General features: G+C 38.2%; 1 protein-coding gene across 1 annotated transcript in view; it reads right to left on the reverse strand.

Moving 5' to 3' along the window:
• OVCH1 (ovochymase 1) overlaps positions 1 to 22,878 on the reverse strand; it is a 93,839-nt gene that overhangs the window by 16,628 nt on the left and 54,333 nt on the right. Inside the window, exons 16-21 of the mRNA XM_010856036.1 lie at positions 20,414 to 20,539; positions 18,703 to 18,838; positions 17,813 to 17,952; positions 6,947 to 7,072; positions 2,756 to 2,803; positions 1,540 to 1,764 (exon numbers count right to left, since the gene is read on the reverse strand). Of these exons, the coding sequence (XP_010854338.1) occupies positions 1,540 to 1,764; positions 2,756 to 2,803; positions 6,947 to 7,072; positions 17,813 to 17,952; positions 18,703 to 18,838; positions 20,414 to 20,539 (801 nt within the window). The remainder of the gene's footprint in view (positions 1 to 1,539; positions 1,765 to 2,755; positions 2,804 to 6,946; positions 7,073 to 17,812; positions 17,953 to 18,702; positions 18,839 to 20,413; positions 20,540 to 22,878) is intronic.

The following is a 22,878-nucleotide window of genomic DNA, read 5'->3' on the forward strand; positions in this document are numbered from 1 at the left end:
TTGCCATTTCCTTCTCCAGTGCATGAAAGTGAAAAGTGAAAGTGAAGTCGCTCAGTTGTGTCCGACTCGGCAACCCCACGGACTGCAGCCTACCAGGCTCCTCCGTACTCTAGTCACGCCTAGATACCCAATCATAAATTTGCCCCACTTTCTCACCCGCTTCCTGCAAGCAATCTAGAGCAAATTTCACTTCCTTAGTGTGGGTGTGCTGTCATGTCTGACTCTTTGCAACCCCATGGATTGTAGCCCATCAGGCTCCTCTGTCCATGGAATTTCTCAGGCAAGAAAACTGGAGTGAGTGAGTTGCCATTTCCTTCTCCAGGGGATCTTCCTGGCCTTCCCAATTGAACCTGCATCTTCTGCATTGGCAGGCAGATTCTTTACCACTGCACCTCCTGGTAAGCCGTTCCACTTCCCTAGAATTTAGATTTGGGCTTTGAATGGGTAATTTTTAAGAAAGTCCTCTTCCCTAGTCCCTCTCCAAAATTACTCATTCAAAACCCAAATCCTATGGGGTTCTTTCTACCATCCTGTTAACACTCCATGGTTTTCAAGGATATGTGTTTTCTTTTTCCAAAATGAGTAATAAATCAAACTTGTTCAATGCCAGGTGTGTTCCAAGGGTCTTAGGTTGAAAGGCATTCTGGAGAATTATATCAGATAATTCTGGATCTGATACCATAGATGATTCATATTAATCTCATGGAGAACTAACAGCTTGATATTTTGTGTCTCCACCACCTCTATTCTAATTGCTTTAGAATTCTTGGCAGGAACCAAACTCACTGATAAGAAAAAATTTAAGTAGCTTTGGAATTTCAAAGTACATTGCTAAGCCTATTGATGTTATAAATCCTAGAATATCACAAGAGTGGTTAAGATCTTTGTAAAAAGATAGCTTCAAACCTCTTCTCCTGTCCTTTGTGATAGGTGGATTGTAATGGCATCCTGATTAGCAGAACTGATTGGAAATTAGAGAATGGGATACAATATTGAATTACAAAATCTTTGGAAAAGTTCCCTCTATGAGTCAGTCTCAGGACATTGTCTGACATTCAAATATAGTAGACATCATGTGGTCATTAAATCTCTAAAGATTATTCAAGTTAATTGGGCCTTTTTTTTTTGTAATTTACCTTGTATCTAAAGAGAGCTACCTTTATTGTGAGGATGAAATCTAAGTAAACACATTTTCAAAAAGCTGCCTAAAAATGCAGTTTAGGCAACAGAAACTCTTCAAATACATGACTTCCTGAGAAAAACAAAATTAGTGTGCTCTCTGATGATAAAATGAGATAGGAATCACTGAAATCAAGAAAAGCTGGAATTAAAGGTGAAGAGCCATTGAGTGTGATCTTATGCTCATCCCACTGTGTTTAATAGTATTCAGGATTCTGATGAAAGATCTGATGGAAAGTCTCTGACAGCAAATGATATTGCTCCCAAGGCAAATGTAGATCATGTTTGCCACATATATAATTATATAAATGTTCTTATGAATGCTTCTCAACATAGGACATTTAAGAAGGTTCAGTTTACCAAGTAATCTTGATTGCTGATCTGGTCCATCATAAATATTGAAATAATCCCATTCACAGTTCCAAGATTCTTCCATTATAAAATCTTTAATCAATGCCTTCATTTTATTTCCAGATATAGAATAAAAAGTCCAAGTGCAGTTCAGCATATTAGGATAAATGTTAGGATAATTGGGAGATGTGATCTCAAAAGAACTAACTGCAATCAGATCCAATATTGGACAGCCTTGAGGCAAAAAGAAAACAATATTGTATGCAATAGTCAAGGAGCTGAGTTACTACTTTTTGGATCTGGTTTTAATGTCTACAACAGGTCATTAAAACCTTAAACTGCAATGTACTTCTATTAAGTTATATTACTCTTTACTTCCATAGATCCTTATATATGGTGACACAGGGTATAAATGACTTTTGTTTTGAGAAACTGACCTTTCTCAAAAGAAGACAAAGTTCTGTGACTTTAACTCACAAACTATGAACCACTAAGTCACCCACATATACATTGTGATGTAGCTTTGTTGCTTATCTTTAGCACGCAATCTTCTAAACCCCTGAGTAAATTACATACTTCTAAAATTCAGCCTATACTAAAAATTATAATCATTTTATTTGGTAAGGAAATTTGGATCTCTCTCAGATAGTTGAAATCAGGATATTAAGGTTCACAAGGGCCAAGAAGCTACTACACCAAGAAGAGAACTGAGGAATTTAATGACATTTTGGATTTACTCCAAATGCTCTAGGCATTATTCAAGACAAAATTAATGCCACCCCAAATTGATTTACTTCATCAGTAATCTTGTCATTTTAGTTAACTGTGCAATGGCCCAGCAAAAATAGAGGGTGAAGGATGTCAAAGCACAATCCAGAGGACATAAAGTATATGGAAAGAATGTTAATGAATAACAGAGTTAAAATAGGGGGATCTCATAAACAAAACATGTATTTCTTACACAGTAATCAGATAAGGTGCCACCTTCTTACTCTCTACTCTCTGATCTGCCCTAGGTCTCCACTACCTCCAAAGTTTGACACTCAGAAAATTAATATAAGTTCATATCTCATTATAAAGCAAATAGAATAAGGACACAACACTGAGAAGTCTTTGATAGCAGTCAAAGTATACTTATTCCTAAACAGTGTTTAGCAGAAGGAAATTCCTCACTCTATTTCTATATCAGGTAACCAAAGGCAGATCAACAAAGCCAATTCCTTACCTCCTTTATCCTCTTTACCATTAACTTTAATGTTTCCTCTCATGGAACCTAGAATAAGAGAATTCTTAAGGTCAATATATCCTAATTAATGCTTTATATTTTTATTTTTTGTTTAAGTGATACACTTACATTGGAGAAAATTTCCAAAAGACAGATTTCAAAAAAGGAAATAAAGTCTCCTGTAATTCCATCCTACAAGTAACCAATACTCATATTTTAATGTAAATCCTGCTTTTCCCTAAGCTATAGTGTACATTTTTTTAAAACTGCATTTCACTTTACATCATTGTAACTTCCCCCAATTGTGAATATTTTTCCATATGACTAAATATCACACATATATTTTAATGGTTCACATAGATATTAATGTTACAGTTTCCACTGATATATTTTGATTTGTAATCTCATGAGTATGAATGATGAGTCAGACATTTTAAAAAATATTTATTTATTTATTTATTTTTGGCTATGCTGGGTCTTTGTTGCTACATGGGCTTTTGTCTAGTTGCAGTTCATGGGTTTCTCATTGTGGTGGCTTCTCTTGTTGCAAAGCATGGGCTCTAGGGCTCGGGTTTCAGTGGTTGTGGCATGTGGGCTCAGTAGTTGTGGCTCCTGAGCTCTAGAGCACAGGCTCAATAGTCGTGATACACGGGCTTAGCTGCTCCACGCTATATGGGATCTTCCCAGATCAGGGATCAAACTTGCATCTCCAGCATTAGCAGGCAAATTCTTTATCACTGAGCCACCAGGGAAAGCCGAATGAGTCAGATTTGTAACAAACTTCACATACAGGGTGAACCTATAACATTTCTGCTCTTGTTGGAAGAATGTCTGTGCTAAAGGTTGTTTATGTTTATCTGAAAACAGAAATTGAACACGTGTACGAAATCTGCTTATTTGACTCGTACTCATTCTTTAGCTCTCAGCCAAAGGGATTTTCATAAGCAAGACAGATGTATTTCTTACTCATTTACTAGGTAAGGAGCTACTACCTTACTGTCTACTCACTAACCTACCCCAGCTAGAATGTCATTTCCTTTATTCAAACAATTATTGAGCATCATCTATTTGTAGGCGTGGTTGCACGATTTGGAGGGAACAGCGGGGGTTGTGCTTGGTGTGGCTGAGCGACAGCAGAAAGGCTGGTGTGGCTGGGGAAAATGATCAGAGAGGTAGTCAACGAGGTAGCCAAGAACCGGATCATACAGAATCTCATGTAGTTTAGTCACTAAGTCATGTCCGACTCTTGCGGCCCCATGGACTGTAGCCCACCAGGCTCCTGTGTCCATGGGATTTTCCAGGCAAGAATACTGGAGTGGATTGCCATTTCATTCTCCAGAGGATCTTCCTGATCCAGGGATTGAACCCAGGTCTCTTGCATTGCAGGCAGATTCTTTACCGACTGAGCTAATCTCATAGGTCACTGTAAAGCCAACTAAGAGTGAGCTGGGACAACATTGAAAGGTTTTAAGCAGAGGAATAACATGATGTGAATTATTCATTTAAAAATGATTATTTTGGTGCCTCCCTGGTGGCTCAGTGGTAAAGGATCCGGCTGCCAATGCAGGAGACAGGTGCCTGGTCTGGGAAGATCCCACGTGCTGAGGAGCAACTAGGCCTGTGTGCCACAACTACTGTGCTCTAGAGCCCCAGAGCTTCAGTTACTTAGCCCAGATACCACAACTACTGAAGACCCCTTGCCTAGAGCCTGTGCTCTGCAACAAGAGAAGCCACCGCAGTGAGAAGCCCACACACTACAGCCAGAGAGTAGCCCCTACTTGTCACAAACAGAGAAAAGTCCACGCAGCAAAGAAGACCCAGCACAGTCAAAAATTAAACAAAATTTTTTAAAATATTTAAAAAATGATCATTCTGGCTGTTAAGAGTAAAACAGACTAAGCAAAGGCTTGTATCAGAACATTATGGTGGAATTGTTGAGAGGTAGTTGGATTCTAGATTAATTTTGCTGTAGGTCCACAGATGAACTAAATCTGATGACAGATGTGAGAAGAAAAGTCAAGGATGAACAGTATAACAGCTTGAACACTTAATTAGTAAACTGCAGTTGCCATCTACTGAGGTGGGGAAGACTGGTGGAGGAAGAATCTGGAAACAGAGGTAGGAAATCAAGAGTTGCATTTTGGTCATGTTAAATTTGAGATGCTTATTAGATACCCAGATGAAGAGGGAGGCAATTGCATATACAGTCCTGGAGTTCAAATTAGAAGATGGAGATATACTTTGAGCGTTATCTGTGTAAAGATGGTCTTTAAAACTAGGGATTGGATGATATCACTTAAGAGTGAGTGTAGGTAAAGAAGAAAACAAAGTCAAGGACTGGGTCCCAGCACACCTCAGCTTTTAATGGTAGGAAAAATGAGGCGCGACCAGCCAAAAGACTCTAAGGAGATCAGTGAAGAAAGAAGAGAGTCAAGTAACAGTGGTTTCCTGGAGGCCATGACAAATGAAATTCTAGAAGGAAGAAGAGGTCATCCATGCAAAATGCAGCTGTTATGACAGAGAAGTAACTGTCGGATCTCAAATTGTGGGGGTCACTGGTATCTTTGGCAAGAACACCATCTGGGGAAGGGTAAGAAAGAAAGCCTTATAGGAATGGATTCAAGAAAAAGTGAAACGGTAGAAGGGGAGAGAGTGACTAGAAATACGTTTGAAGGTGTTTTGCTATAACAGAGCAAAGATTTCCCAGAATTCCATGCCCATCCTTTAACAAACTAAATAAGACCCCTCTGTCAAATCTTAATATAGTCATTTTTTCACTGTATATTTTTCTGAGATTATTTGATTAGTTGACTGAAACAAAAACGCAAAACATGAGAGCTATGAGTTTTGTTTCACGTAGGGTCTTACGGAGGACTATACCCATGAGACAACCTCTCAGTAGCTCTGAACAAGCTGTTGCAAAGAGGTAGGGGGGAGCCAGTCTAAATGTCGTTTTGGCTAGGGGAGTATGGACAGTTAAGTACATGTCTTGAAAGAAGATTACTGCTGGTCACAAGGAACAGAGATCTCAAGCTAATGATTTTAGTGCTTTTACATGAAAATATGAAATCTGAGTTCATTAAAATTCTTCCTGAAATACACATCTAGCTATGTAAGGGGCCTGCTTGTTCAAAGCACAGAGCATCCTGTTATCACCTTAATTTCCTCTCTCTGAAGCACAGAGTGCACTGTCCATCAGCTACTGCAGTGGCTTAATCCTGGTAGAACTGGGTAATAAGCAACACTCTCTGTCCTTCTCTATTTACAGATATTGACTATCTCCCCACTAGACTGTCAACTCTTCTAAGGCAGGGACAGTCTTGCTCATCACTGAATCCTCAGTGCTTTAAACATGGCATAGCATAAGTTTAAAACCATTTGCTGATAATCTGAATAATTAAAGGCTTAAATGGGAAATTTGATTCTGTTTATGTTAGCCCCTTATGGTACACCTTTCACTTATGTAATTTGAACTTGATGCAAATCTTCGTTTTCTCCATCCAACATTTCTCACATTACCAGACTAAGAAAGTAAAAATTTTTTTGTAAAAATAACTCTCCAATTATATTTCAATTAACATTTTTAATGTGTATGATGTGATAAATCTTAAGAACTAGAGCAACTCTAATGTTTAATTCAGAATTAAGCATAATTGCAAATGTTTTCTTCATAACACCCAATTTCCATAATTTGCAGTACTTCTCAATTTTCATAATGCTATCAGTGCCTTCACCCAACTATAGGAATGCTGGGCAAAGCATATTTGTCAATAATCTGGTTACAACTAATATATATGAACTATCCACCAAACAAGTTTTAAAAAAGGAATCAATTACTCTTGATATTAGTACATTAAGGAAACCAATTTCAATATAGAAAAATTACTTGAAACTTTTAGGCTAGGGATAAACAATTCCTACTGTATTGTTATAATATTCCAAGTATACAGAAAACTACAGAATTATTAGGTACTATAATAAAAACTGAAAAATTTGATAAATCTTATACTTTATGAAGGTTTACTTTGATGCCTCCACAGATTATAGAAGTTACAACCTTAAATACTATCTTTTTCTCTTCTAAAGCTTACAAATGAAATGAAGAACAAATTATTTTATGACATATTTTCTAATAAAGCATAATAAAGCAAAAACATACAGATATAAATATGAAAAAAGTAACAGACTTACCAGACATATGAAAAGAATATCTCAAAGAAAATTCTTTCATGGCCAAACTTGCATTGTATGTGAAAATCAACATCATAAGAGGACCATGAGACTTTAATGAAGGTGAATCTCCTTCACATAGATTTCCTAGCCAAAAAACAACAAAACAACCCCACCCCCGCAAAACAACATTCTTAGCATTCATCAAGGTAAAAGTTATTGAGCAAAGTAAAAGGAAAAAATCCTATTTTTAATACAAATTTATACTTTATCTACTACCAACAATTTAATAATGGGAAATTAAGCATAACAAAGCCCAATTAGAACAGATATGTCCTAGATTTCAGAGTGTAAGCAGTTCTAAGAAAGTGGTTCCTAACCAACTAGGACATTGTACCCCATTCTCATAATGTCTGAAATACTTAAGTAGATCTTTTAAAGCTATATAATATAAAAGAAGGTAACATAGTCTGGCTAGGTCATCAGGGAACTAAAAGATATTTTGTCACCAGATTGAAATAACCATACATAAAGAAGTATATTTGAGCTTTTGTTACATACAACTTTCATTTATCCACAGCACAACCAAATGAATAAGAGGCAAGGTACAGTAACTGGCATAAAAGTCAAAACTGCTAGCTGGTCTAAATGAGATTTTTTTAGGCAACAGTTCTTAGAGGTCTCCTGTGAGTCAGAATCCTAGGGCTAATTAGTAATGGTTTTGTTCAACCTCCCGTTGCCCCTGGATTTCTAAAAGCATCCTTCAGAAGATGATGGAGACTGATCTTTACCCATGGTCTCTCTCTTGTGAGGCTGACTGGTAATAGCCAGATTGCTGTTATAAAGTTCTCTGTAACTGCTACCCTGTGAATCTAGTTCAACTTCTAGAATATAATATTTTTCTTTCATCTCCTGATTTTTATAGTTTTCTTTATGATCAGAATGTTTAATCCTTCACTACAGAAAATCTGGACAATTTAAAAAATAATTACTTATAACCTTGCAGTCCAGAAATATCCACTTAAACATATTGGTGTGTTTCTCCCTATGATAGGGACAGAATGGGATGATCAAATAGTGAGCACAATGGTGAGTTCCCCATTAGGAAACTGTAGATAGAGAGGGAACTACAGGGGGCTTTCAGAGACCACAATAAGACTAATGATCATTCAAGAAAGTAATAGGAAAATTCTGAAACAATGTGGGCTTGCTTGACTCATAAAGCAAAACAAGTCACTTAACATCAAAGTCAGACTGGCTTACTTAATGATAAAATCAAGCTAACTTCAGTTCAGTTCAGTCGCTCAGTCGTGTCTAACTCTTTGCGACTCCATGAACTGTAGCACACCAGGCTTCCCTGGCCATCACCAACTCCCAGGGCTCGCTCAAACTCATGGCCATCGAGTCGGTGATGCCATCCAACCATCTCATCCTCTGGCATCCCCTTCTCTTCCCACCTTCACTCTTTCCCAGCATCAGGGTCTTTTCCAATGAGTCAGTTCTTCACATCAGGTGGCCAAAGTATTGGAGTTTCAGCTTCAACATCAGTCCTTCCAATGAATATTCAGGAATGATTTCCTTTACGATTGACGGTTTGATCTCCTTGCAATCCAAGGAACTCTCAAGATTCTTCTCCAACACCACAGTTCAAAAGCATCAATTCTTTGGTGCTCAGCTTTCTTTACAATCCAAATCTCACATCCATACATGACTACTGGAAAGATCATAGCCTTGACTAGATGGACCTTTGTTGGCAAAGTAATGTCTCTGCTTTTTAATATGCTGTCTAAATGGGTCGTGGCTAACTTAGCAACAAAACCATGCAACAGAAACAGAGGACATGCCCACAAACAACAAAACAATGGCAGCATGAAACCTACATCCTGCTCAGTAAGGCCAGTGAGTTAGTAACCCCCAAAACATGTTCTTTGGCCTAGACATGTTCTTTGCACAATGCCCCCCAGACAAAAGAACAATAGTAGAAAACAAGGCCTACAAACTGCTCAGTGATGTCATCAAATTAACGACCACCAAAACAGGCTCTGTGCACACAAAAATTTATGGAAAGATGATTTTTCACAATGAAAGGCCCTCACTGTACTGAGACCTGAAAATATTTTTCCAAGTGCTCTGAGAGTCGAAGTAAACTTCCCTGCCTACCTGGGGCAGGAAGCTGATGATGGAAGTTCTACTTTCTTTCTACTCAATAAATACAAGAAGATCTCCCTCCCCTCACTCTTTCTTGATTACAAAAAAGTAAACCCATTGAGTACTCAGGCAGCGCAATGCTTGTCTTCCCACTTGTGAACCTTACAAATGTCCTATTCTAATAAATCACTTCCTATCAATCACTTTGCTTCTCACTGAACTACTTTGTGGGCTGAGACATAAAGGACTGTGGTGCCAGAGCTCTTCAGAGCCCTGGAAACAACACCCAATGGTTTCAGCTGGTGACCAGAGCAGGATTGTGGTAAGGTAAGAAGGTCTGAGGTCGGGTACTAGTAGGGCCACGGGACACCACAGGTCAGAAGTTCTGGGGAGGACACTCCACTGATGACAGCCCATTTCAGTCAGGCCAAGCAACCCCGAGAGCTTTATGGCTCTGACTGGATTCTGAGATACAAGCTAGGGGAACAATGATATGGATGTTTAAAGATCTGGAGAAATGATGACAATCAGTGTGGGTTGCCATGGAAAGGTAGTATGGAAATACAGAAAGAGTCTTATTGCTGGTGCAGGAGACAAGGGAAATGGCATGTGAAAAAGAAGGAATTTCACTGTCTGGGTTGCTTTGACCAGGTTTGAGCCCTGGCTACATAGATACATACCGTGGCAATGGAATGGCTGTGCTTGTACACATCCAGTCGCTATATGATGTTGCAGGATTTAGCAATCTCTACTCTTCTCTTTGACCCTGAGGTTTTCCTTCTATGCTCTCTATCTGTTCCATATCTTTTAACTCCAAAAGACCTGTATGATCACCAAGGTGTAACAATTCACTCTTCTCTCTCAATTTGGCAGGGAAGCAGCTTACAAGACTCAAAGTACTTTTCCTTAATTACTAGGAGTGTCCAGTTGAGGACCTATCAGGCCCTGATGTCAGTCTTCTCCTCCCTCCAGGCCCTTGCAAATGTTAACCCTTTTATTTCTGACTTGCAGCCAGACAAGTTCCAGATCATCGTCAGCACCACTGGGGACATCTTCTGTACTATTCCTTTGTGGCAATTTCTTGGGCACTAACATCTGGTTGGGAGACTGCTTTGGAAGGGATACCATCTAAAATCATAACTGCCAATCTTGATCAAATTGCACAAAAATAAAACTTATGGATAGCCCAGGAAGCAGAGACCTCTCCTCAGGTTTGGGTCTAAGATGGTCAAATTGAATGAATCCCAGTTGACATCCCTCTGGGACATGTACTCCAGGACTGGAAAAAAAAGTGAACAAGATTTGAAAAAGAAAAAACTTCTCAGCCTATGTAACCAGGTTTGGCTGCAATATAAGTTAGAGAGCCAAGAAAAGTGAGCACCGAACAGGTCTCTAAATTATAATACTATACTACAACTGGATTTATACTCTAGAAGGGAATCAAAATGGGGTGAAATACTACATGTTCAAGTTTTTATGACCTTGTATTTGGGAACTGTAACTGAAAGGGATCTAATATATGTGTAACCCAGAAGCCTAATTTAAGGAACCAATCAGATGACAGTTTACCTGACCCAGTGTACAGGGCCATGAAAAGACCAGACCCCCCACAGAAAGAAGCTGTTGCTCCTGAAGCAGCTGTCAGCCCAGTGGGAGTTGTTCCGCATCCTCCTGGAGGAGCTATTGTGCCAACAGAGGTTCTCAGATCTGAGACAGCTACTGCTCCAGCTGAGGCTAAAATCCCAGAGGAAAGTGTGTGCAAAGGTGAGGAGAGGCCACCACCATATTCCAGAACTCCTTCTCTGTTCCTCAAGTCACCCAAGGAACACAATCTCAGCCCAGCTAGCACCCATAGTGGCCTAAATTACCAGCCACCTGCCCCTACAATCTTGCCTCTGAGCAAAGTTCCTGATCAGAGTCAAGGAACAGTAACAGTCCATGGGCCCTTTTCAAAATATCCGCTCTAAGTCTGGCTGGAGATAAATTGGGAAATTTTACTGAGGACCCTGTAATTTTCACTAAGGAGTTTACCAGGTTAATGAGAACTTTTGATCTCACCTGGGGAGATTTGCAGATTTTTACTATCCCATTGCTGCATCCCAGAGGAAAAACAGGGTATAACACTAGCAGCCAGGGACAGTGCTGACCAAATGGCAACTAGGGCCCAACAAGGACATGCAGTTTTTCAAGTGGGGAATGGCACTGTCCCTGATGCTGATCCGCAGTAGAATCACCAGATGAATTCTACTGACAGGGACAGATAGGACAATATGATTAACTATTTGATAGAAGACATGAATGGTAAAGTCTGTTTATTATGAGAAAGTAAAAGAAGTCCAACAGGGACCAAATGAAAACCCTGCAGTTTTTCAAGAGAGATTAGAGGAAACTTTTAAAAGTATACAAATGAGGATCCCCTTCCCCCGAGGGACAGACCCTTTGTCCTTTTGGCTATGCATTTCAAAGCCCAATCTGTCCCAGACATCAGGCACAAAATTCAAAAGGTATCTGCTGATCCTCAAACCCCTATGAATGATTTACTCCAATTGGCTTATTCAGTTTTCATTATAGGGATGTAACCCACAGGGCTGAATGCCTGCAGAGAGACAAACAAAAGACTCAAATGATTACAAAGGATTTGTCCACTCAGGGACCACCAAAGGAGAGGCCAGGTTTTTTGGGCCAATCTGACCATGGTGGACCATGAGGCCCATGGGTACCCAAACAAAATCACTGTGCCCTGTGTGGACAGAAGAGACACTGGAGGAAAGATTGTGATCAATGTACCCTTTGCCAACAGTCAGTGCATGGGCAGAGGGGACACCTCAGTTGCCAGCGAGTGATGGGGGCCATTAGACTTCACAATCGGAAGATAGAGGGGCCTGAGGCCAGAAGTGACTCTGCCTAGAGATATCATCTATATAATTAATGCTGAGCCTGGGGTAGTCATTGAAGTAGCAGGCAACTTGATAGAATTTCTTATAGACACTAGTGCAATCTTCTCAGTCTTAACCTAAAGGATTGGAAATCTTAACAATCATAAAGAATATATAATGGGAATATCAGGAAAAAGACAAGGGTACACTTTCCTAGAACAATTTATATGTAACATTCATGGCCAACTACTTTTACATTCCTTTTTGTTTGTGCCTGATTGTCCCTTTAATGGGAAGAGATTTATTAAACTAGTTAGAGGCCACTCTGTTCCTAAAGGGAACAACGAAACTGTGTCACATTGTGCTTAGTCCCTCAGTTGTGTCTGACTCTTTGCAACCCTTTGGATTGTAGCCTGCCAGGCTACTCTGTCCACTGGAATTTTCAGGCACTGGAGTGGGTTGCCATTTCTTCCTCCAGGGTATCTTTCCGACCCAGGAATGGAAACTGCATTGTCCCGTGTATCCTGCACTGCAGGCAGATTCTTTACCTGCTGAGTCACCAGGGAAGCCCTTAAGGAAAACTTATTCATCACCAAATGATTTTAACAGAGAATGAAAATGAACAGACTGAATCTACAACTGAGATAGAAGCCCTAGTAAACCCTGAAGTTTGGAACATTGAGGTTTCGGGCTTAGACAAAGACATCTGACCAGTAGTTATCAAGCTAAGACCTGGATGAGAATATGCCTGTGAAAAACAATATCCCCTAAAGCTAGAAGCCTAGAGAGGAATTTCTCCTACAGTGAAGAAGTATGATTCATATGGATTATTACTGGTACCTTGTCAGTCACCATATTATACTCTGGTATTACCTATTCTTAAACCTGTTGGAGACTATCGATTTGTACAAGACCTAAGGGCTATTAATGAAGCTATTGGACCCATTGATCCTATTGTGCCTAATCCTTAATACTATCCTAACTCAAATCCAGGGGAAGCCAATTGGTTTACTGTGTTAGATTTAAGTGAAAGTGAAAGTCGCTCAGTCAAGTTCTACTCTTTGTAACCCCATGAACTATACATTCCATGGATTTCTCCAGGCCAGAATACTGGAGCCTTTCCCTTCTCCAGGGGAATCTTCCCAACCCAGAAATCAAACTGGGGTCTCCTGCATTGCAGGTGGATTCTTTACCAACTGAGCTATCAGGGAAGCCCAAAGGATGTTTTTTTCTGCATGCCCTTGGCCCAGGAACTTCAATTCCCTTTTGTCCTTGAGTGGACAGGCCCAGAAACAAAAGAAACCCAATAAAACACCTGGACTGACTTCCTCAAGGATTTAGGCACAGCCTTGAAAATGACACTAATGGTTTCTATTAGACCTTTAGTCATACTTTTTTTTTTTTAAAATAAAATATACTATGTAATTTTTTTCTTTCCAATCTTCTCTCTTAATATCACAGTAGGACTTTCCTGTCTTCTAAAAAAGTTAGGTGAAAATATTTCATTTAGTGGTGGTATAACATTTTATCCTATGGATTTGCTATACTTTTCTTAACCAATGTCCTATTTTGATACTTTTTTGCGGGGGCCATTATCATAAATAACACTAGCTGAATGAATATCTTGTACATAAATGTAAAGTATATTTCTTAAAAGTATGGATAAAAATAGAAACACTGAATGACAGGTTATAGATTTATTGCTTTTGAAAAACCTTTCTCTATCTTGCTCCAGAAAGAAACTATGTATTATACCTAAACAACAACATGAAAATGTCTGTTACACTGCATTTTATTTACTAAGTATAATCATTCTTCAAATATTTTTGTCAGTTAAGTAGGTAAATTTTTTTTCATTTATGTTTTAAAAAGGCTAAGTATTTTTTTCTCACATCTATTTGCCTATTAATTGCTCATTCAGATCACTTGCCCATTTTTGTATTATTGTGCTGCTGCTGCTGTTTAGTCACTCAGTCGTGTCCGATTCTTTGTGACCCAATGGACTGTAGCCCACCAGGCTCCTCTGTCCATGGGATTTCCCAGGCAAGAATACTGGAGTGAGTTGCCACTTCCTTCTCCAGGGGATCTTCCTGACCCCAGGGATTGAATCCATGTCTCCTGCTTGGCAGGTGGATTCTTTACCATGGAACCACCCTAGGAAAATAGTAATTCTGAATTGTATTTTAAAATCAGTTGGTTAAACTATTATTTATTGTACTATTTTTAAATTGTTTTATATTAGGGATCCTCTTGATTCTAAAAGAATGCATCTGTGCTTTATAATTGTTGAGTCACTGTTAATTATTATAGAGCTGATGATTCAAGTGTGCTTCCTGTGACAAACCATTTCTAAGTTTAACTGACCATACATAGTATTCCCTGAAACAAACATTCTAACAAAGGTAGTTTGCTATGCACACACAGTTTCAAGTCAACAATTCTAGAACTATTAAGCTTTTCACTATTATAAGAAAACTGCCCTTCTTAGTAAACGGATGGCCAGAGGATTAATTTCATTGTGACAGAAAAAAATAAAGAGAGATTTAATTTAGATTGTATAGTAACTGATATATAAATATTCATTAACTTTCCTTATCGATCAAAAGAGGTTGAGGGTTAATCCAGTGCTTTTGCAAAATCACTTGGGTCAATAGTTCACAATTCTTTAGGAAAATGAATAAAAGACTCAAAAGCTTTGAGAACTCTGGTTTTAACCTGACATTTTTTCAATGCTAAATCAAACATATTTGGGCCGTTATAATTTTTTTTTTTTACATATTTGGGCTTTTCTAATACTGATTTATACACATCCCCTATATTAATTACCTTAAACCTTTCTCAGAGTTGTTGAAAATCCTTGGTTACTTGTTTTTTATTTTGCTTCTGTTGAAGGAAGTTTTTAGTTACACAGGAATTTATTGATAATTTCCTGTTGTCTTCAATTGCTTTTACATTAGAATCCTTCTCCATCCATAACTAAGATAATTGCTTATTTTATAAACTTTTAATGCCTTAAGAAAAATGCTTAGCTCTTTACTCAACTGTTATATGAGGTGATGGAAAATATAATTTATATTTCCCTCCCTGATCTGCAATGCAAAATTTATCACATTTAAATGCCTTATAGTTTCTTGGGCCCCTTCTGGTCTACTCATGTGTGTCTCTTTTATACCAGTACTGCTCTGTTTTAATTATGGTTACCTCAAAGTATGTTTTTATCTTGATAATTCACCTCATCATCTGGTCATTTTTTTCCCCCCCAAAACATTTTCAGCTAGTTCTAGTTAAGGATAAACTTTAGAGTTACTATCAATTTCCTCCTTGCTCTCCAAAGACAATTACCATTGGGATTTTGCTATATTTTTAAATTAACTTGGGGTGGATTAATGTTAATTTCATCTTCCAGTTTTAGAACGTGGTACTTTTCTCTATTCAGATATGTGTGTGTGTGTGCACATGTGCACAAGTATAAGTTTCATATTTGTGCAATAAAACTCACATTTCAAGGTTATTCCTAGCTACATGGTTTTTGTGACTAATTATAACCAAAGTGATTTTTACATTATAACTTCTAACTAATTTTCACTTGGATGGTTTTAAGGATATGATTATTTTATCATTGATTTATATTTATTTTTCCTAATTTGACCTAGCTTTTAGATAATACATTTTCAATATTAAACTAGTTGTGCATTCTGGGGATATAGCATTGTTGACTATGTTTAAAATATTCATTCAATAACCTATTGACTTCAAAAACTGAGTTAACCACTAGAGGCTGTCTTATTTGCAAAAATTGAAGTCGAGTCAAAAACTTTTTGTGGAAGAAGATAGGAAATAATACATATATTTTATGAACAAATTCTAAGTGAAGAACAAATTATAAGAACAACAGAGATACAGTTCATCAATATTATAAATTATAACTGACATAGCTAATGTACTTTTTTCCCTTTTTCTGTATTTCTTTGTTCTTTCAAACCTTGTGTTCTTAAACACTCCACTGATGGAGGGACAATAGGGAGGGACAATAATCTTTTCTTCTAAGCAGCACAATTTAAAAATACAAATTTAGAGGTGTAATTCTAATTCAAACACTGCAGGTGCTTGGTTTCTTTTATATTGATTAACATGCACTCTGTCATTTAATTATCAAAGTAACCTCATGAAGCAGTACAAGTTACAGGTATTCTGTAAGGCAAGAAAGCAAGAAGCATAGATAATTTCCAAAGATACTAGCCTAGATGCTGCACTCTCCCCACAGAAAGCTATGCCCTTCTGATGTTATGTAAAAGCTCCATGTTTACTAATATTCCCTTAAGTAGAAACACAAAGATTGTCAATGCACCTATTTCTGGGATGTTAATGGGTGTAAGCCTACAGAATAAAAGAACAGTGGTTTAGCAATTGGCTGTTTGATCAACTCTGGCAAGACTCTACCAACATGGAGAGGGACACTGACATCTGGGTCCTTCCTAGAGAGACAAAGGCCAGCAAAATGCTAAACATCTTCTCTCTCTGGGAGTCATCTTGTTACATTAGGCATCTATATCTCTGACTTAGGCACATTGGGAATTTGTAATACCCATGTACATGTGTGCTAGTGATGCTGTGTCTTTTCACTTAAATCACATGAAAAGTTACAGGTAGTTATTGTCACGTTACCAGTGAGGACAGTGACTAACTGAGAAAGCTTCAGGAACATTCCCAAAGTCACTGAATTACCAAGTGGTAGAACTGCAATCTACTGGACCCAGGATCATCAGATTTCAGAACTCCAGGCTGCTATATCCTAATTAATTGAGCAACTTTGGTCGCCCAGCCCAAACTTTGTTTCCATTTCCCTTTTCTCTAGTCATCTCGCTCTCAGTCAGATGTGGCCATGTGGAAAATCTGACCAAAGTGACTTAAATCTGCTACAGGATTCCTGGAGACATAGTTGCTTTCTCCATGGCGATAACCCTTCCCTGGGCCCTTTCTTCTTTTCTCTCCATTGTAATGGCCACAACTGAAATAGCCATGATGGAACCACTAGGAAAAGGCCAAGAGAACTGCAATAATTCCAGGCTTCACAGAGTTGAACTGTTGAGTTGGTGGTGCATCTGCATGCCTCAGCATTTCTCTTTCTTTCACAATAATAAATTTAAGTCACTGTAATCAGGTTTTTGACTACTATCTAATTAATAAGGCCATTTAATGCCTTCCCTGTGATATTGTTTTGCCTGACTAATATAAGAGATCCAACCAGTCCATTCTAAAGGAGATCAGCCCTGGGTGTTCTTTGGAAGGAATGATGCTAAAGCTGAAACTCCAGTACTTTGGCCACCTCATGCGAAGAGTTGACTCATTGGAAAAGACTCTGATGCTGGGAGGGATTGGGGGCAGGAGGAGAAGGGGACGACAGAGGATGAGATGGCTGGATGGCATCACTGACTCGATGGATGTGAGTTTGAGTGAACTCTGGGAGTTGGTGATGGACAGGGAGGCCTGGCGTGCTGCGATTCATGGGGTCGCAAAGAGTCGGACACGACTGAGCAACTGAACTGAACTGAATATTATACTCTCAGTTTTCTTGTGCTGCATTTGTCTGAGACTGTTTATTCATCCTTTTAGTATTTCTGGCCAAGTTTAATCTATGTATGACTCAAGTAAACAGCACATAGTTGGGTTTTGTTTTTAACTTAATCAGAGTATTAGGTTAATTTCAATTACAAATATAGTAACAGCAACAGGCTATTTCAATATTACATTTAAGAAGAGACTAATTTATGTCATCTGTAATTCACACACTGAATATAAAATGATCTAAGAATATTTTACAAAAGAAAATCAATAGCATAGTTCTTCATGGGAAATTGGTTACCTATTAATTTTTTGCCTGATCCAAATCCTTCATAAACCCACAGGTCACCCTGACAGGCCAAGGGCATTGGTTGCTTCTGGAAGCTGATAATATCAAGGCGAATGATATGATTTATAGGGGCTAGTAATCTCCAGTGGCAGCTACAGCACAATGAAAGAAAGTTAGAAATTATTTCTCAGTAGCATATATTGTTATTTACTTTGTTCAGAATTTAATGCATCACTCAGTGAGTCACTGTTATTGACTGTACCGGCTTCTTTTGTGCTTAGGTGAAAGAAAATTTTAAACTATAACAGTAAAAATATTCTCTAATACTTTTGAATTTGTCAAAAGTTTTAACCAAATACACCCATTATGTGAATGGCTGGTCAGGCACATGTGTTATTCTAAATTCTAATTGGCAATCCATAAGAGTTAACCAAGTATTCCTGTGTCAATTTGCCCTAAACGTCCCAAAATCATACACGTTTACTTAGGATTGATACTATATGAATCTCTACTTTTTGTTTCTCACTTTAAGTTTATTCTAACGTTTAATTTAGGGAAAGTTCTCTTTTTACCATGGCATATTATATGAACCACTTATTGAGTATTACTATGTGCCAGAAGGTTTTACATACATTATTTCAATCTCCAAAGCTCTTTGATAGAGATTCAGCTTTTCACTTTACCTAACAAGTGATCTCTTTTGTTGGGAAAGTAACAGCTTATCAGCAGGGGTAATCTCACATTCAGGTTCTGTATACTTAAGACTTCAAATCAGGTATTGTCTCAAAGTCCATTCTTTCAGGAAAGCAGGTGGGAAATAATTCCTTAAACAGATAACAAATGTTGCTGCTTGTCAAGTGATCATTCAGAAACTTTCATTGTAATACAAATTCCTTCCTCACCTCATAATGGTTCTGTGAAAATTTCTCGGGAATTGTATGATCCCTGCTGGTTTGGTCAGAATAACATCTTCACAAGTGGCCACATGCTCTTGGTTTGAACTCTGAAGAGACTGGGTGCTTTTACTGCCCTTTGGACCTAGAAATAAAGAAGAAAAAAAATGAGATAAAACTAATTTTTAAGAGGCTTGTTATATGCTTTTTCAGGTCAGAGCTGTCAGTTTTCCTCCCTGTTTTAGAAAAAGTTAACAGGAGGTGGTTAGTTTCACTAAAAATTTTTCTATCTGAAATATTCAAAGGTTACAGAAAACCAGCACCTCTCTCAAATTATATTTGGCACAGCCTAGGGTCTATGGAAGATAAAGAGGAATAACTGTAGATGATGTAGTTTCCCTACTCAAGTCCATTTAAAAGCAGTATTCTTTTTAAAAAATTTTAATTCAACTATAGTTGATTTACAGTGCTGTGTTAGTGGCTGGTATACAGCAAAGTGATTCAGTTATACATATATATTTATACATTTTTTTCCCCATTATGGTTTATCACAGGATACTGAATATAGTTCCTGAATATAGTAGGGTCTTGCTATTTATCTGTTTTATATATAATAGTTTGTATCTGCTAATCCCAAACTCCTAACTTTCCCCTCCCCCACCCCATCTCCCCTTTGGTAACCATAAGTTTGTTTTTTCATGTCTGTCAGTCTGTCTCTGTTTTATAAATTCATTTGTATCACATTTTAGATTCCACGTACAAATGATATATGATATTTGTTAAAGCAATATTTATACTATAGTTCTTTAGGAAAACAAATTTCATATGATATACATGCTTTTCTTTTTATTTCTCACTTAAATTTTTCCATGTATATCCCTGCAAAGCTTTTCAGTGCCAAGGAGAGAAACTAGTTTTTGGTTACCTATGCTCATCAAGAGTCAAAAATCTCATTAATTACATGTCTGAAAATCTAATACTCTGAATTGTGTACAGTTTACATTTATATCAGCCTCTACTATTTTTTTAGCTTGTCCTCAAAACTCATTCTAACCTTTTATTTTTATAATATCACTATAAAGGGAACTCCTGTAGAGATAAAAATTGTCTGGAGCTAATCAGCCAGCTAAGATTTAGAACCCAAATTTTTTAATCCACAAGGATAATGGTGGTAGGAAAGGCTAACTGTGGTATAAATGACAATCACGATAAAAATATTACTTTGCAGTTAATATATTGTATCGCCATGTCCATGAGTCACAATTCTGAATGATGTACAAGTCAGACAAGTTATTCACTAAGTAGTTTTTCTCTTGGATCAGACCAAAATCAGATCATTTAAAATGATTTTCCCTTCAAATATAAACTCATTCCCCACAGAAACATAACTTTGCTTACAAAACAGTGCATAAGTTTTGAAATATCCCTAAAAAGAAAAACACTGAGATTTTTTTTAAATTTATTTAATTGGAGGCTAATTACTTCATAATATTGTGGGGGTTTCTGCCATACATTGACATGAATCAGCCATGGGTGTACATGTGTTCCCCTGTCCTGAAACCTCCTCCCACCTCCCTCCCCATCCCATCCCTCTGCGTTTTCTCAGAGTGCTTGCTTTGTGTGCCCTGCTTCATGCATCAAACTTGCACTGGTTATCTATTTCACATATGATAATATACATGTTTCAATGCTGGTTTTAACTTTATAAGTTAGAACATACCTCGGACTCTAAAGACAATATAATTTATGCCAAAAGCACCTTGCACACTGGAATGAAATGTCACCCTCACCAGTGGTCCAGAGCTCATGAAAACCATTGGATAAAGCCTTCTTCCGCATAATTTACCTAGGTTAAAAAAAATCAAATTTGTTAAAAAAGAAGAACATTTAAAAAAGTTTCTCTAGTTTAGGCATGGCAACTAAACTCCACTCTGCAAATTGAGGAACAGCATTCTAGAATTCAAATGACTCGCCCAAAGTCATGGACTAGGGGGTGGGGAGTCAGGAGCAGAACCTAGGTCCCAAAATTTAATACCTGTTACAGTCTGCTATGTCCCATTGTTCCCATGAAAGACCGTAGGTAGCACATTATTTTATCTTTATTATGAGGCTGATATGCCATTTCTCTCCTAGGAAAGTAACCTATTTATTAAAAATACATCACTGTGAAAACCCATGATGGAAACTTTTTTATGTGAAAATTTATTCTTTCCCTACAGCCAATCTTCTTTTGATTGCTTTATTTTGAGAACCTAAGTCAAAGAGAATGTAAAATTATAACCATAATTCTAAAATGATTCAGAGGGCTGATTAAGAAGGTATAGAAAGAACCCATGAGTTTCTTAGAATCAAACTCACCTACTATTAAGAATAATTCCATGTCTTTCTGTAATAATTATTTAAATGTCATCTGCTCAGAAAGCTGGTTGTTCTGCACCCAATTCTATGGCATCTGCAATCCCATTTGCTTTTTCTCTCTCTTCCCACCTCATTTCCCCTTAATCCTTCTGTCTACTGTATTATATATTTTATCATGTGTCCTCTCCCCCCTAGAATATATGGTGGTAAGGGCAGGGACTTTTTGTCCATTTTGTTCACTTTTGAATGCTCACAACCAAGAAAAGTCAATCCTTGACCCATAGTAGGTGTTCCACATATATTTGTTGGGAGTAAGGAAGGGAAAAGATTATTTACAAGAAGAAAAAATCATTAGTTGGCATGATGTATTAGAGTAAATGATGCTGAAATACTATTTGAAGAATAAGCCAATATTTATTTGTAGCAAATAGAGATGAATGCAGCTCTTGAATGGTTGCTGGCTCCCACAGGGAAAAACATAGCATTTGCAGTGCACAAGGATACTATCCAACTTGAGTAAGAGGTAATATCTCTATCATAGCCTCACAGTTCTGCTAGCTATCATCTAAAGGACAGAACAATTTTACAGGTTTCAAGCTGACAATTTCAAATCAAAGAAATGCTAGGTTGAAAAATTATAGGGTTTCCACAGTTAATCTAAAACAAAGTCAAGCATGGTTTTCAGTAGGTAACAATGAAAAAGGCAAGTGTTAGTCACTCAGTCATGTCCTACTCTTTGCAACCCCATGGACTACAGCCCACCAAGCTCCTCTGTCCATGAAATTTTCCAGGCAAGAATAGTGGAGTGGGTTGCCATTCCCTTCTCCAGGGGATCTTCCCCATCCAGGGATCGAACCCAAGGCTCCTGCACTATAGGCAGATTCTTTACTGTTTGAGCCACCAGGGAAGCCTGGTTTTTCCAGAAATCATTTATTTCTATTTGGGAGCCTGGTATATGATAAAGTGAAGTGAAGTGAAAGTCACTCAGTCATGTCCAACTCTTTGTGACCCCATGGACTGCATAGTCCATGGAACTCTCCAGGCCAGAATACTAGAGTGGGTAGCCTTTCCCTTCTCCAGGGGATCTTCCTAACTCAGGGATCGAATCCAGGTCTCCCTCATTGCAGGCAGATTCTTTACCAGCTGAGCCACAAGGGAAGCCCAAGAACACCAGAGTGGGTAGCCTATCCCTTCTCCAATGGATCTTCCCAACCCAGGAATCGAACTGGGGTCTCCTGCATCGCAGGCAGATTCTTTACCAACTGAGCTATGAGAGAAGCCCCAGTATATGATAAAGATAGCTATAAATTAAAGAGGAAATCATTTTTTCCAAAAACGGAATCAGTCATAAGATCATTTTACCATATGAGAGGGGTTCCCTGGTCTCTCAGCAGTAAAGAATTTGCCTGCAGTGCAGGGGACCTGGGTTTGATCCCTGGGTCAGGAAGATCCCCCGGAGAAAGGAATGGGTACTCACTCCAATGTTCTTGCCTAGAGAAGTGCATGGACAGAAGAGCCTGGTGGGCTACAGTCCATGGGGTCTCAAAGAGTCAGACACGACTGAGCGACTAACATTAACACTACACTAACACCATATGAGAAAATCTATTTCAGCAGGATTAAACTTTTTTTAATTAAAAATTTCTGACCTTAGTTGGGAAATTATTTTAAAATAAAAGCATATGCGTTTGAACTGTGGTGTTGGAGAAGACTCTTGAGAGTCCCTTGGACTGCAAGGAGATCCAACCAGTCCATTCTGAAGGAGATCAGCCCTGGGTGTTCTTTGGAGGGAATGATGCTAACGCTGAAACTCCAGTACTTTGGCCA

Source organism: Bison bison, unplaced genomic scaffold (genome assembly GCF_000754665.1).
Source record: "Bison bison bison isolate TAMUID 2011002044 unplaced genomic scaffold, Bison_UMD1.0 scf7180017864370, whole genome shotgun sequence".
NCBI classification, from domain to species: domain Eukaryota; kingdom Metazoa; phylum Chordata; class Mammalia; order Artiodactyla; family Bovidae; genus Bison; species Bison bison.